We start from the raw sequence: 14,365 nt of genomic DNA, 5'->3' as shown, positions 1-14,365 counted from the left end.
GTCCTTCAGCTCTTGCAGTGCATTCGATTCAATTGTATTCCCGTCCTGAGGACGGCAATACAGTTGTATCTATCTGGCAGGCAGTACATTCGGGACCTGGGACAAAACATCTGGGGCCCAGGCCCCGAATGTTTTAACCTAGCAATGCCCCTGAGTACAGGTGCAGGTAGCGGTGAGTACGGGACTGCTAGCGATGCACTGGCATTACTGACTGCTCCCTGGTCCTCTACCCAGCGACGGCGTTGCACTAGGTCATGAATGCATACAGCTTCAGGATGTAGTCAGGATGCAGTGAAGCACTGGCACCATGACAAAGTGTTGTGCTGAAGACAAAGAGTGGCAGAAGAGGTGAGCATTTTTTTTTTTATATTCTCTGAGGACTGCATTTAGAAGATGGGGGGGGGGGGGTAGGTTGGGGTTATAGGGGGCAGCAGCAGTCTGATTTGGGGTCTGTGTAAATTTGGCATCTGAACTAGGGTTGATTTGGGATCTGATTTCTGGTCTGTATAAATTTAGGGTCTGATCTGAGATCTGTATAAATGTGGGTCTGATCTGGGTCTATGCAAATGTAGGGTCTTATCTGGGATTTGTGTAAATTTGGGGTCTGATCTGAGGTCTATAAACTTGGTATCTGAATATATTGGGTTCTTTTCTGGGATCTGAGTGAAATTGAGAGCCGATATGTGGTTTAATCTGTGGTTTGTATGAATTTGTGGGCTGATATGGGGTCTGTATGAATGGGGAGGGGGGGGGCTGATTTGGGGTTTAACCTGGGGTCTGTATGAATTTGGGGGCTGATCTGCAATCGGCATTAATTTTGGGGTCTAGTATGGAGTTAGTCAGGAGTTATCCTGTATTAGTTTTGGGGGTCTGTATTAATTTTGGGGTCTGTTAATTTTAGTCTGCATTAATTCTGGGGTCTGGGAGTCTGTATTAATTTTGGAGGCTCATATGGGGACTGCAAAAAGGTAGTGACACTTCTCTCATCCCACTGTTCTCACAACCAGGGGAGTTCTTGGCCTCATTCTCGGGTGAAGCTCAGGGGAGTGTGACACACGTACTGTATGTGCTGTGCATGTGATATATGTAGATATTACACGCTTGTAACACAGAAGAGCGGGGATCCTGTGTGGACTGTGGGTATACAACTCACAGTCCACTATGTGAGTATGCTATGTATACAACTATAATTGTATTATATCTGAAATGAAGGTGGCCCGTCAATTGGAATTTATTTATTTTTTCATCCCATATATCTGGCCGAGTTGGAGACTTCTCTATAATGTCCTATATGGTAATTTTGACATAATCTGCTGTCTCCATATGACTGCTAAAAAACGACAGATACACAAATTACAATTGTTAGATATAGTGCTATGACTCGTATATATGTATGGCAACTCTTTTTAAAAAGTCATTGGAAATGTCAGGTATTCTTTAAGAATATTTTATCTGATTGAAATAAAAACACAAACTGACAATTTTTTAATATAATGATAACTCATTAGCAATATTCTAGTGAAGTTGCATCCATATGTTTTGAACCCTTTCATTATTGGCAGTAATGTCACATGACCACTAGACTGACCACCAGTCATTTGTTAGTCTCTCTTGTACTGCTGGCTTCCCGATTCCAACAGGATTACATCATCACCTATAACCCCCCCCCCCCCCCCCCTCCGGCAGCTTGTAGACACTTCCCAATCCCATCCTGCTCTACCATCTTTGCTCCTGGTGAAGAGTTACATGTGTATTGGTGTTGGGTGACTCTCAGCACCCCTCCCCCAGCTCGCTATCTCTCATTGTACTCTGAAGGAACTCAAAACAATGCCATTCTGGCCAGGCTCTTGCTAGAGCTGTCTTGAGCTATTAGCAGGTGGACCCCTGTGGTGTGGTGCAGACAGAATGTCTGGGGAGGGGAAGGGGGATGTCATGGGATTTTAGTTTTATCTGGTCTCAATTTCTGTATTTAAGTTTGTGCAGTTGCTCAATAAAGGAGATTTTTGTTTCACCTACACTGAGTCTTGACCAGTGACTGGGGAAACTGGGAGCTACAGATCAGCGGTTTGAAATATCTCCTGAGTAAGGAAGAATACAGAAGCGGACATACTCTTCCTGAATACTGGGGGTCCGTCACACTCTGTATGTCCATCATGTATAGAATGCTGCTTAAGAAATGATTTCAGCCTTGTCCTAGGTACCAGGAGTCCATTGATATAATAGATTGGTCCATTTATTAATTGCAGAGTTTTAAAAATCCCCTGTCTGTAATATCAGTGTGCAAAATCTCCAGTGTATGTCTATGTAATGCAGATTCGCTGTCAAGAATCAAGATGGCAGACAGGTCATAAATGCCACACCACAAGCAACTGGGTAAACTAAACAGGTATACACAAGGCATATACAATATCCTCTACATAAGGCCTCATATACACAGTTGTTGATCGGCTGTTCCGTGCATTGGGGACCACAATTTGCGGTCCCAATACATGGGCAACATCCGTGTGGTGAAGAGGCATGTAGAGAAACTCCACGAAAGTGCTCCGTAGTGCTTCCATGGGGTTCTGTGTCTCTGTTCCGCACGATACCTTCCGGATTGCAGATCCATTCAAGGGAATGGGTCTGCATCAGTGATGCGGTGTGCACACAACCTGGGCCTGTATACTGCGGAACCGCTGTTTGAGGGCCACAATACGGGCACCGCCTAGCAACAGCCGTGAGCATGAGGCCTAATTCTTTAATAATGCCTGTGCTGTACTATATAGGCCTTTTTTTGCTGGAGTGTTGTTTAATTAATGGAATACATCACCATACATTGCTGCAAAAGAGACTGAAATATACAGCAAATCAGCTGGGGAATGTGAAAAGTACAGTGACTTCTCTGTTGCCTTTAGGTCGGCTTTAGGTTTTCAGGCAGCAATGAGATTTTTTTGAACATTGTATGTTTTAAACAAACTAAAATTAGTGGAAAATGGGGTAAGAGATAATCTACATTACAAACAAACCCAATGTAGCATGCTAAAATGGCCATAGATTAGTCAATAGAGGCACGCAACTTATAATAAAAGCAAGACACAGACACTATAATATTTTACAGTATCTATAATTGAAAGAAATCAATACAAACAGAACTTGGCTTAGCAAACTGTACATACATAAATAATATTTTCTATTTCTTTAACATTTCTTTGATTATTCTGGAATCATGATTTTATTTCTTACATCCAGTTTATTAGCCCAAAAGTGCTATTCATTTGTACATCCTTCATACTTGAGCTACAGTTTTCAGTGATTTCATGCTTCCCTCCATATACCAACACACAGAAAGCCCGTAAACCAAAAATGCAACAGGGAAAAGTAAAAAAATATTTGCCATATAAGCTATTTAAAATTTTATATTACAAGCCTCTAAAATAGCTTCATAGTTATAGATTTCTTTTGTCCAATACTGATAATGCTCAAAGGGGGATTACAGAACAGAATCTTACAGTTATTATAGAGATGTTGTCTATGCATAGTCTTCTGGGGGTCAATACTTATGTCACCTTTTCAGTATAACTTTAGTTTCTGGTCCACAATATCTTGTCACCTATACAGTATCGGTTTTATGCTCAAAGGTTACTTCAGGAAAGTAAAGCTGCCATGATAAGTGCAATTAAAAGCTGGCAACAGCTAATGTATATATTCCACAGTGATTTCCATTTAACAGGGTATTCATATAGGCGGTGGCCCATTGGTATATCTGAGCATCGGGTGAAAAGACCGCGCAAAATTATTGGACAAGGTGCAGCTGTAGTCTTCTTCAGTCATTGGTACAAGACAAGCAAGACCAATTAAAAGCAGCAGAAGAAGTTGAAGTGGCAAGGCGGCTCGCAAAACCCGTAGAAAGAATGACTGGTGTCCTTGAACCACACTGGCATCAGAATGGCAGGAACCTGAGCCACCGTCTTTGGACCTGATGAACAAAGTTAAGACAATGAGTGTAAAGCAACAGTTTATTCAACCACCGTTGAATAAACTAAAGGAATTCTATAGCGAAGTGCCTACTCTATAGTACATACTTATATGCTACAGATTTAGTACATTTCTTCATAAGTGCAAAACGCACATTCTGTAAAATTGGATTGGATTATTATAAATATATAGAATTGTATATTCTAAATATAAGAAAAAAATATCTTGATTTATATACAGTTAGAATCTTGCACTGGATCAATAGCCATCGAGTAAACCTATTATCCTACTTAATAATCAAATACTTTTATACTTTCAATGAGACAAAAATCAACATATCTGCCACTTGTGCCCACATGTATACACAATATAAATCAATACCTGCCTTGGTCTCTATAGACGCCTTATATGGGAAATACATTTATGGTATACAAGTATGCAGGTGGAACTGAAATAAAAACATCTATTGTATTTGCCGTACTGAGATGATGGTGAAGTACACTTTTCAATGCTGCCATGAAATGTTATCCGCAAGCTAACCTATAAAAAGTACGTCATGAGTCAATATTTTGCCATACATTTAGCCCATATTGGTTATATCGCAGGATATGTTTTGAACTATATAAATATAAGTGTATTGTGAATAAAAGCTCACATTCTTAATTACCTCCCTGGGTACCGGCAACCAACTTCATTTCTAACATATGCTGAAGGTACTTTGGCAATATGTGCCACTAGTCTTTTAGTAGATTAGTAGATGGCAATGCTATTTGCTACTGTCAACCGCTTTCTGCAAGGAGTTGCATATATAGCAGCTGTTGACAAACAGAAGAGAAGGTATTAAGGCTCCATCAAAACACCTCTGGCAGCAAATTTTCTCCCTGAGACTGGGCATATTGACATGGGGGGGATTTAAAGCCCCTCTTATAGGCAGGCCTGCTCCCCACCACTAGGTCTTGGCTCCTTCGCTCCCCAGCTGTGGCTGCCTCACTTAAGTCCCCCACTCTCAACATCCACTTTGATCCTGTTGCAGCCAAGTGACCTGCCCCCCTTGCATCACATGACCTAATCACATGGTGCAAAGGGAGCAGGCCACTGATGCTGCCAGTAGCAGCTTCAAAGCAGACGAACACGGCAAGGCAGCCGAGGCTGGACAGCAAAGGAGCTGGGACCCAGCAGCAGGGATCATTTAAGCCCTTTGTAGGCCTGCCCATGAAGAACTAACAAAAAAGAAATGGTGGACAACCCCTTTAATCTAATATAATGCATATGGCGAACAAGAGTGACTGCCAATTCAAAAAAATTTGCCTACATCCATAAGACAGGTGAATAAAAGAAAGTTTGTAATATATCTTATCAGAGAAAAATGTTTCTTTGTGCACCCAAACTAACATTCTCTGCTAAGTCCATCTAGACCAGACTGCTATCGTCTCGCTGAATGATCATATTACATGCTGTCCATAGAAGTCTACGGACAGTGGGGTTTTGAGGAGAAGTAAGCTGTAGTGAGACAGATCAGAGAAAAAAAAAGGAGCTTAAAAAGACAGGGACAAAAATATTGCCTATAGCAGTCTATGGAGATAGGAGGTAGAATGCTCCTAGAGGAAGAAAAGGACTTTTTTCTCTAATAAGGTATTACAAAGTTTCTTATATTCACTTATACTATTCATGTATGCATAAGTCGAAAACGTTGAATTTTGACTTTTTAGATGATCTCAGTAGGCTTTTTCTGTAACTTCCATAAAGTTGGAGTGGCAGAGCATATAAATGGATGTTCAATGGAGAATAATAATCAAAACTAATGCAAAGGCAAAGTGAAGGGATTGCTACAAATAGCTGTATAAACTCTGTGAGTGAAGTGTCTCTTATACATTAAGTCCCTATGTCCACAACTTCTGTGCCAGCCCCTCATGAGGAACAGTACTGCATTATTTTTTTTAATTTTTTTTGCAAAATCCAAATGAATTCCATCTTCTCAAATTTTTCTAAACATTCCATTAAATGCTAATGTTACGCCAGATGAACAGTTATTAAAATAACAATTAGCCCATATAAAAATAAGGTTTATTTCTTATTCAGTTTGTTTTCTTCTCTTCTTCTGATGAGATAAAATTGTTGCCTGCATTATAGTTGAACTGCATTATATAAAAAAGACTATTAGTACTTCTTTTACAAAACTGTAATTGATAGTGCGTGTATTTCTTTGTACACTCTAAACTTTGGATTTGATTATCTGTAATCAAAAAAAGCAGTAAGCATTTACAAAGATAAATGTTAAAAAGCCCACATTTCAAATGGTCTAACTGCTGTCTACATGTGTCTGTGATAATAAAGGACTGGAAAAAATAGGTCATTAGCAATCTCAGATTAGATTTTTCATAACGCTACATAAAAAAAAAAAAATACTGTCAAGAACAAATTGTATCTCAATATACATATTCCAGTATCTGTGTATTCTGTCACTTTACCATAGATAGGTAGCACCCAGTATATTCATTTCTAATAATGCAATAAACCTTCAAACATTCATACCTATGCTCTGTATACACACTAGGTGTGCTCTAAAGATACTCTGTCAACACAAATCATTATATAATAGCACACAGTGGAATAATGAATTTTAACTACATTTATTTTTTGGCAAAATCTGATTAATACCGCAACTTAAAGGGTTTCTATCACTTTGTTTCACCTATTTAGCTTTCAGACACTAGCGATCCGCTAGTGTCTGCTTTATCTAACCATCCTAATATAAGAGCTTATTGTCCTGCCGTTTAGCTAAAAAAAGAACTTATATAGATATGCAAATGAGCCTCTAGGTGCTATGGGGGCGTGATTAGCACCTAGAGGCTCCGTCTACCTTAACAAACTGCCGCCGCCCAGCGCGTCCCTCCAGCCCGCCCATCTCCAGCTGAAGCGATCCTCTCCGTGCGCGTCTCTGTTCTGCGCATGCGCAGTGAATGTCTGATGCTTCCCTGCTCAGACATCTCCACTGCGCCTGTTCCTCGGAGCACTATGACGTCATCGGCGCAGGCGCAGTGGAGATGTCTGAGCAGGGAAGCGATCAGACATTCACTGCGCATGCGCAGAACAGAGACGCGCACGGAGAGGATCGCTTCAGCTGGAGATGGGCGGGCTGGAGGGACGCGCTGGGCGGCGGCAGTTTGTTAAGGTAGACGGAGCCTCTAGGTGCTAATCACGCCCCCATAGCACCTAGAGGCTCATTTGCATATCTATATAAGTTCTTTTTTTAGCTAAACGGCAGGACAATAAGCTCTTATATTAGGATGGTTAGATAAAGCAGACACTAGCGGATCGCTAGTGTCTGAAAGCTAAATAGGTGAAACGAAGTGATAGAAACCCTTTAAGATGATGTAGCTTCAATGCAGCTAAGCAGCCTCTGCCCCCTCTGCAATCAATGCCGTTTTGACCAGAGTCATTTGACAGTTGGATTGCCAGCCGTTGTCAGGTAGTGAGTCTCTAAGGGTCCATTCACACGTCCGTGTGTGTTTTGCGGATCCACAAAACACGGACATCGGCGATGTGCGTTCCGAATTTTGTGGACCGCACATCGCTGGCACTTAATAGAAAATGCCTATTCTTGTCCCCAATTTTCAAATTTTTTCGGGATCGGAATTGAGGACCCGGAAGTGCGGATCCGCAATTCCAGATCCGGGCAGCACATCGTGCGGCCCCATAGAAATGAATGGGTTCGCAAATGCGGAACAAAGTTGCGGACGTGTGAATGGACCCTAACAACTTATCTGTCAGAAGCTGGCCATATACATTAGATTTATCTTCAGCCAACAGTTATCTCAGGTGAACATCCAGCTTTAGGGTACTTTCACACTAGCGGCAAGAACTCCGACAGGTTGTTCCGGCGGGTGAACAGCCTGTCGGATCCGTGCTCCCGCTAGTGCACGTGTGCCCCCGGACTACCGCTCCGGCCCCATTGGCTATAATGGGGGCAGGCCGGAGTTCCGGCAGCAGCACGGAAAACATGCCGAGAGGCGGCCAGAATACAACTACAACATGTCAATGAGGCCGGAGCGGTAATCCGGGGGCACGAGTGCACTAGCGACAGCACGGATCCTACAGGCTGTTCACCCGCCGGAACAGCCTGCCAAAGTTCCTTGCCGCTGAAACTAGTCTTATTTAGCTGGCCATACACTTTATATACCATAGCTGTCGACTGAACGCTTTCTCTCCTGTGTATGTTTTCTCATAGGAAGAATAGAATTTTTTTTGCCAGCCACCTATACTTACTTATCTTCCAACAAACTGATCACACATGTAGATTTTGATCCTGATATGATCTAGTTTTTCCTATCAGTAGCAGCACAATTAAAGTCAAAAGGGCTGAGCTGCAACACCAGACATGGATAGATGTGGCACTGTTTCTGAAAGACTGCAGATCCTTTTTTTTTTTTAAACCTTTTTAAACCATGTTCGTGTTCAGTATCATATTAAAAAGGGTTGTAATACAAGTTTGCATGGCGGTAGCACTTTTTTGCAGCGGGGTTCCGAGTACTTGTTTTGTTAAGCAAAGAGGTACAATGTTAAATGGTTCCGTTTCAGATTTATACTCCACACTATTCTTAGGCTGATGGAACCACAAACCACAGCCTAAGCCCTCATTCACATGACAAATCTGTGTACAGTCCATATCATTCCAGATTGTGAAGCCATAAGCACTCAGTGTGCTGCTGCAAGGTACCACCACATGGCTCTGTATTCTCCTGTAAAAGCTATGCTCCGCCAACTGTGTAGTCATCTTATGATATCCTGTATAAGGACAGCATGACATGGAGAGAGGCCTTCTATATTATTAACCCAAAGGAGACAAAAACTGTGTTGTTTGGCTAATAAAGAATACAACAGATTCACAATTCTGAAGAGTGCCCCCTGCCATCCCCACCACTCTCACCAGTGATGAACAGATATACGTGAGCTCATTCATCACCAATCATGAGGGCAGGAAGAAGCAGGGGAACATTCTCCTCATGAATTCAGTGGTAAAACCATAAGCCCACTGTATTCTTTATTAGGCGCCATTAACCAAATGGCACAATAAGTTTTGTGCCATTTTAGCTAATGGTAGAGTGGATGTCACCAATGTTGGAGAATAAGCTGTAATTACACTGCACCTCTACAGGGTAGACGGCATGCAGGTAAACACTGAACAGAACGCAGTGCTTGCGATACTCCCGCAGTGTCTTCAAAGTGCTGATCTACGGGGTCTTTGGGAGGCGGGCCCGATATTGATGACCTATCCTGAGAGTGGGCAGTTCACGGCAGGTATAGCTAGGTCGGCACATTTATTATAATCTATGCGAAGACACTGGCATGAATTATAGCAGGAATCCACACCAGCTCCCTTGAGGTTGTGGATTTCCTTTTTGGCGAGTGGACCTGCACAGAATAGATGCAGCTCAATTATTAGAAGCATGCGCCTCTTAATAACTGTGGCGCAGCTGACACAAGTGGGGAGTAGCGTTTTGCTTGCATTTTTTTTTGGAGCGTCTGCTTGCTACTTTGTTATATCATTTGTTACATTTTCTGACACCATTTGTTAAATTTGCTGCACAGTCTAAAGTCTAATCATATTTCTTAGAAATGTTCCATCACTTTGTATGCCGCCATGGAAAAGAAGCACACTTTTTGCAAAAAGTCATAATGATAAATCTGGCTAAAATGTAGCCACATGCCACAAACCATACTAAAGCCTCGTCTACATTTCCGTGTCAGTGACACGTCCGTGAAAATAAGCGTACGTGTTCCATCTGTGAAGATGTCCGTCAGGGATCCATGGTTGGTCCGTGTATCTGTTTCTACTATCCATGTGTCAACCACAATTCACTGACGTTGCTCAGCTGAAAATTAATTTCCAAAGAATCTCCTATCAGGCTTCAGTGAAAAAATGGATGCACCACGGATGCCATCTGTGTTGTGTCTGTGATTTTCACAGACCCATAGACTTCTATGGGCGTGCTTGGTCCGCATCACGGATCAAAGTAGTGCATGTCTCCATGATTTTTTTACTGACCCACAGTCAGTAAAAAAATACTGAAATGTGAACAGACACATTTAAATCAATGGGTACGTGTGCTGCCCGTGGAAAATGCAGACAGCAAGCGTCAGTGAAAAATGGAAATGTGGGCGAGGCCTTAGAATGGTACACTTGTGTAATATGCCAGTCTTAATAAATTTCTTCTTTATGTCTCAAAACAAGTAGAGCCGGTACTAGGAGTAGTAGTTATGGCGATAAAAATACCTCGGAACCCACATTTATTACATGTTATTACAGTCAAGGCCAAAACAATCCACAAGGTCTGCATAAAATTTTTCCAAAGTCATAAAAAATCCTGTAAAACCTCTTTATTTTGTCTGGCCTCAAACTGTAGTCTATCAATGTTTACTGATCCAGTGCAAGATCAAACACAAAGTTCTCTGATCAGAAGCCTTTAAAATAATCAGGAACGCAGTGACAGCCTGTTCTGTTATCAGGTACTGCTGCAGCTGACATCAAACACAACCTGTCTGACTTGTGCTTTTGATTAAACTCTCTATTCAATTGCAACTCGTTTGTATTCCATGCTTGTCTGAATGACAAATTGAATATTGTGCTGTACTGCAAAAAGATGTGTTAATCAAAAGTGCCGGTGGAGAGGAAGAGTGCTGCGGCTGGGATGTTATCAGGCAGTGGACCTTGCTGAAAGCTGCAAAGCTGTTAGGACGAACACTGGGCCAGATGTTTGGCAATGCAAAATGGGAGCTGGAAAGGAGATGATAGTTCATTGCTTTTATTATCACACTGGAATAAAACACATGCTCATCAGCTTGTCAGTGAACCTGCTGGTTACCCTTCAGTCTCCATAGAACACATGTCGAGAGGTGGTCCCATCAGATGTGTACACAATCAGCATGTCCATTTATTTCCTATTAGGAGCTGATCACTACTTGGGGAAATTGACGTCTAATGATAAATCATGATCCTGAAGTAATATTGCAATGTAGGCCTATATGCGAGGTGGAAATATATCTAGTGCGATAATAATTCAAACTGCATGTGTCTGATGGTGAAAACTTGATTGGGATGTCTCTATATAAAGTGAGCACTCTCATGTATTATCAGGGAAAAGGTCTTAAGGTGGAGCCCCTTACTTAAACTGGGTACACTGCCATTTCCTTTTTAATCAGTTTAAAAGATTTATTGTGGTATAATGCCATGTGCGTGAGATGATGGGCAAAAGGCAAATGCTTTCATTTCAATGAGTAATGAATTTCAATGGGGAATGAACTTGTAATTTTCAAGCTTTGTGTAATGACATTATTATTATTACATTATGTAATGGACAGTTTGGTGGCTTAAAGGGGTTGGTCACTTGTGACCAATGTATATGTAAGTTGACTATATCACAATTACTAATAAAGCCTTTCTTGATATTCTGTGCCATTCACTATATTACATAAGCCATGCCCCCTTGTTAGGCAAATCTTCTGTGCTGTCCACACAGAGGTCCTGTCCATAAGATGGCCGCTGATGGAGGGTCATGTGACCAGACATCACTCAGCCTCCTCAATTGAAACACACTGCACCCGCACTAAGCTCCCAACAGTAAAGTGCAGATGGCAGGTGCAGTATATTTGAATGCAGGAGACATCACATGGAGGTGATTTGCCTGGTCACATGACCCTCCATCAGCAGCCATTTTACGGACAAGACCTCTGAGTGGACAGCACAAAAGACTTTGCAAAAAGGGGGAAAACCGTATGAAACATAGAAAATAGTGCCGAATTTCAACAAAGACTTTATTAGTAAGTGTGATATAACCATCTTACAAACACATTGGTCATCTGTAACCAAAAAGTGGCCAACCCCTTTAATCAATCTCCTAAAACTGCATTTTTTAACACCAATCAAAGCAAATACATAGCTCTGTTGGCAGTGTTTAAATTGAGATATACCAGCTTGCCTAGCCATAACTGTATATCTTTAGCTGTTATCACATATGGCTATAGGTAATGACCACTTTCCACAATACCATACACCATAGGATATCTAACATAATATGCATTTCTAGAACGTGCGTGTCCGCAGATGATGATTTTTTGACCGAACAAGACAACATCTTGAATGTTCTAAACTACTGTACAGACAAGTCTTTATTGCAAAATGTACCTAATTTGACATTGGGATGCGTCTAACACTTCTAGTCCACTATATTTTCAGGTATGCTGGACTTTGTAAGCCTTTGTATACTTATATTGGATTACTTTAATTAAGAGGGGAATTTCATTGTGTTTGTTATGAAGTTTGTTCTTTTGCTTAAACTTTATAAAAGTAACTGTTTGGGGACTGAAGTAATAGGAGTAAAGAGACTAATGCAGAAAATAAAATAAAAAAAGACAGAAGCACACAGAATAAAAGCAACAAAATACAGAAGCTTTTTATGCAGAGATGAAAAACTTACTAAAACAATATGGAATGCAAAAGCTACCGCAGCAATTCTACACTCTTGTGGTCAAAAGTGTGGAAACATTTTGAAAAAGTTTGAGAAGTGTGCTAGTAGGGATTAGTAAGGTTAGCAGAAAAAAGAAATAGAAGTGTCATCAAATCTATGGACCAAGCTATTCTTATAATGAGGATTACAAATGCCCACAAAATGGACAGTCCATTCTGACACTGGTTCCAAACCGTATGGAACAGAGCCTCAAACTGAGATCTAGAAATAAAGAGGATGATAAAAGTTTGCTCCATACTTAGTAACCTGCCTCTTCTGAGGCGCAGGATAGCTATAAAATAGTGGCAATCCAGTTAGAAGATGTCTTTCTGAGAACTAGGGTTAAAGTTCTCAACCAAGCATGATGGGCTTGTTCTACCATCCTCTGTGTTCTAGAGTAGAATGCGGAAACCAGGAGAATAAGGTACCTGCTAGGTGGGTTGTTGACAGAGGGTCCAGGCTGTGAGACATTACATTTGCCCCGTGGCTGTTTGCAATGAACAGGGGGTAAAGAAAGAAGAATGTTCAGTCCAGGCAAAAAAAGACAAGCTACCGGTGAACAGAAAATCAACAAAATGAAAAGTGCAGCAAAGGAAAATAAAAATCACATGAGGTGACCAATACCCGGGAGATAAAGAAACTGGTTTTTCAATTTTGAATCCAAAGCTACAATTCTAGAAGAATACAACATGGCACATATAGAGAGGAAATAAAGGATAAAATATACACAATATAAATATAGAAAATTCCCTATTATCTGTAAGTGCAATTTTTTATAAGGTTTCTGTATTAATTAAATATGGTTGCAAAAAGCGCTATGGAAATTAAAAATCCCCTTTACAAAATTTTCTTTAGTAATTACTTTGAGTTTAAAATCTGAAAAACCAGTTTTCCTTGACAATTTATTACTAGGACCTATAGGGATGAATGGAGAAAATCAGTTAAAAAGATCATATAGTTTATAAGGACAGGTGTTATTTAACTAAAGTATAAATGAATTCCAAAGTCCCAAAACCACCAAGAACCAATTAAAATATAATTTAACAGAATTATAAGGGATAGGCCAAAATAATCCCAGAAGAAGTATTTTTTCTTTATGTCATGCAGGAGGCAAATGTCAGGGAGCCAGGAGAACTGAACATTGCAGTGTAAACAGTTCTCGGAAATGTGGGATGTGTTCACTGCCCTTCCTAGCGGGTTTTGTAGTGAAGGCTTTGCCTGGTGTAATCTACAGATTTTTTACATCTTCCTATATGGACGCTATGGTTACATTACCGTTCTCTCCCTACTCGGGGTACTTCTGCCCGACACAGGACTAAGGGATCCAGAAGTATCTAACTCATCTGCAGAAGACCATGAGGACAACTCCTAGTTGTAAAAAAATAAATAAATAATGTTTTAGCATCTGAAATAAAAACAATTACCAAGGTATTTCTTGCTAAATATTTATTAATTATTATATTATTATTATATATCATACTTTAAGCAACAATGGAATGACAATATGCACATATTGGTACATATTATACAGTATATGTACATATTAGGCGCTCTCCTTAATAATATATAGCCTCCTCCGCCTGGCCTAAGTCTCCTCACGCCATTTAGGTGCTTTTTTATAAGGCGATATAGTATCCCCCAAATCCTGACCTGGGCCTCTCACATAGATAAGCCAGAACTCTTTGCTTTGATGAGGGGCAATCATCCCGAAATAGCTGTCTGCAGATGAGATGCTGGCAAAATTATTATCTGTCAGGTCTCAAAGTCTGTTTAAAATGTTGAACATTGCCTTATAGGATAGCTGCCTTACATCTGGTGGCGTTAGTGGCAGAGCTTGTTAAGAGCTCATTTGCATATCCTCTTTACATATTTGTCGGGAATTTCTACTAGTGACACACTAGTGCTAG

General features: G+C 40.7%; 1 protein-coding gene across 5 annotated transcripts in view; it reads right to left on the bottom strand.

The window, feature by feature from the left end:
• Nucleotides 1-3,436: 3,436 nt before the first annotated feature.
• The window catches only part of SYNE1 (spectrin repeat containing nuclear envelope protein 1), a 413,129-nt gene continuing 402,200 nt past the window's right edge, over nucleotides 3,437-14,365 (bottom strand). For 4 of the 5 annotated variants that reach the window (XM_040429494.1, XM_040429495.1, XM_040429497.1 and 1 more), the window contains 3 exons: nucleotides 13,734-13,826; nucleotides 12,887-12,945; nucleotides 3,437-3,955 (listed from right to left, as the gene is read on the bottom strand). In XM_040429494.1, coding sequence (XP_040285428.1) covers nucleotides 3,715-3,955; nucleotides 12,887-12,945; nucleotides 13,734-13,826 — 393 coding nt within the window. In that variant the 3' untranslated portion in view covers nucleotides 3,437-3,714. The remainder of the gene's footprint in view (nucleotides 3,956-12,886; nucleotides 12,946-13,733; nucleotides 13,827-14,365) is intronic. The other variant, XM_040429496.1, reaches the window with a different exon arrangement.

This window comes from Bufo bufo, chromosome 4 (genome assembly GCF_905171765.1).
Source record: "Bufo bufo chromosome 4, aBufBuf1.1, whole genome shotgun sequence".
In the NCBI taxonomy this organism is placed as follows: domain Eukaryota; kingdom Metazoa; phylum Chordata; class Amphibia; order Anura; family Bufonidae; genus Bufo; species Bufo bufo.
Note: the sequence above shows the minus strand (reverse complement) of the source record. Positions and strands in the feature narration are given on the sequence as shown.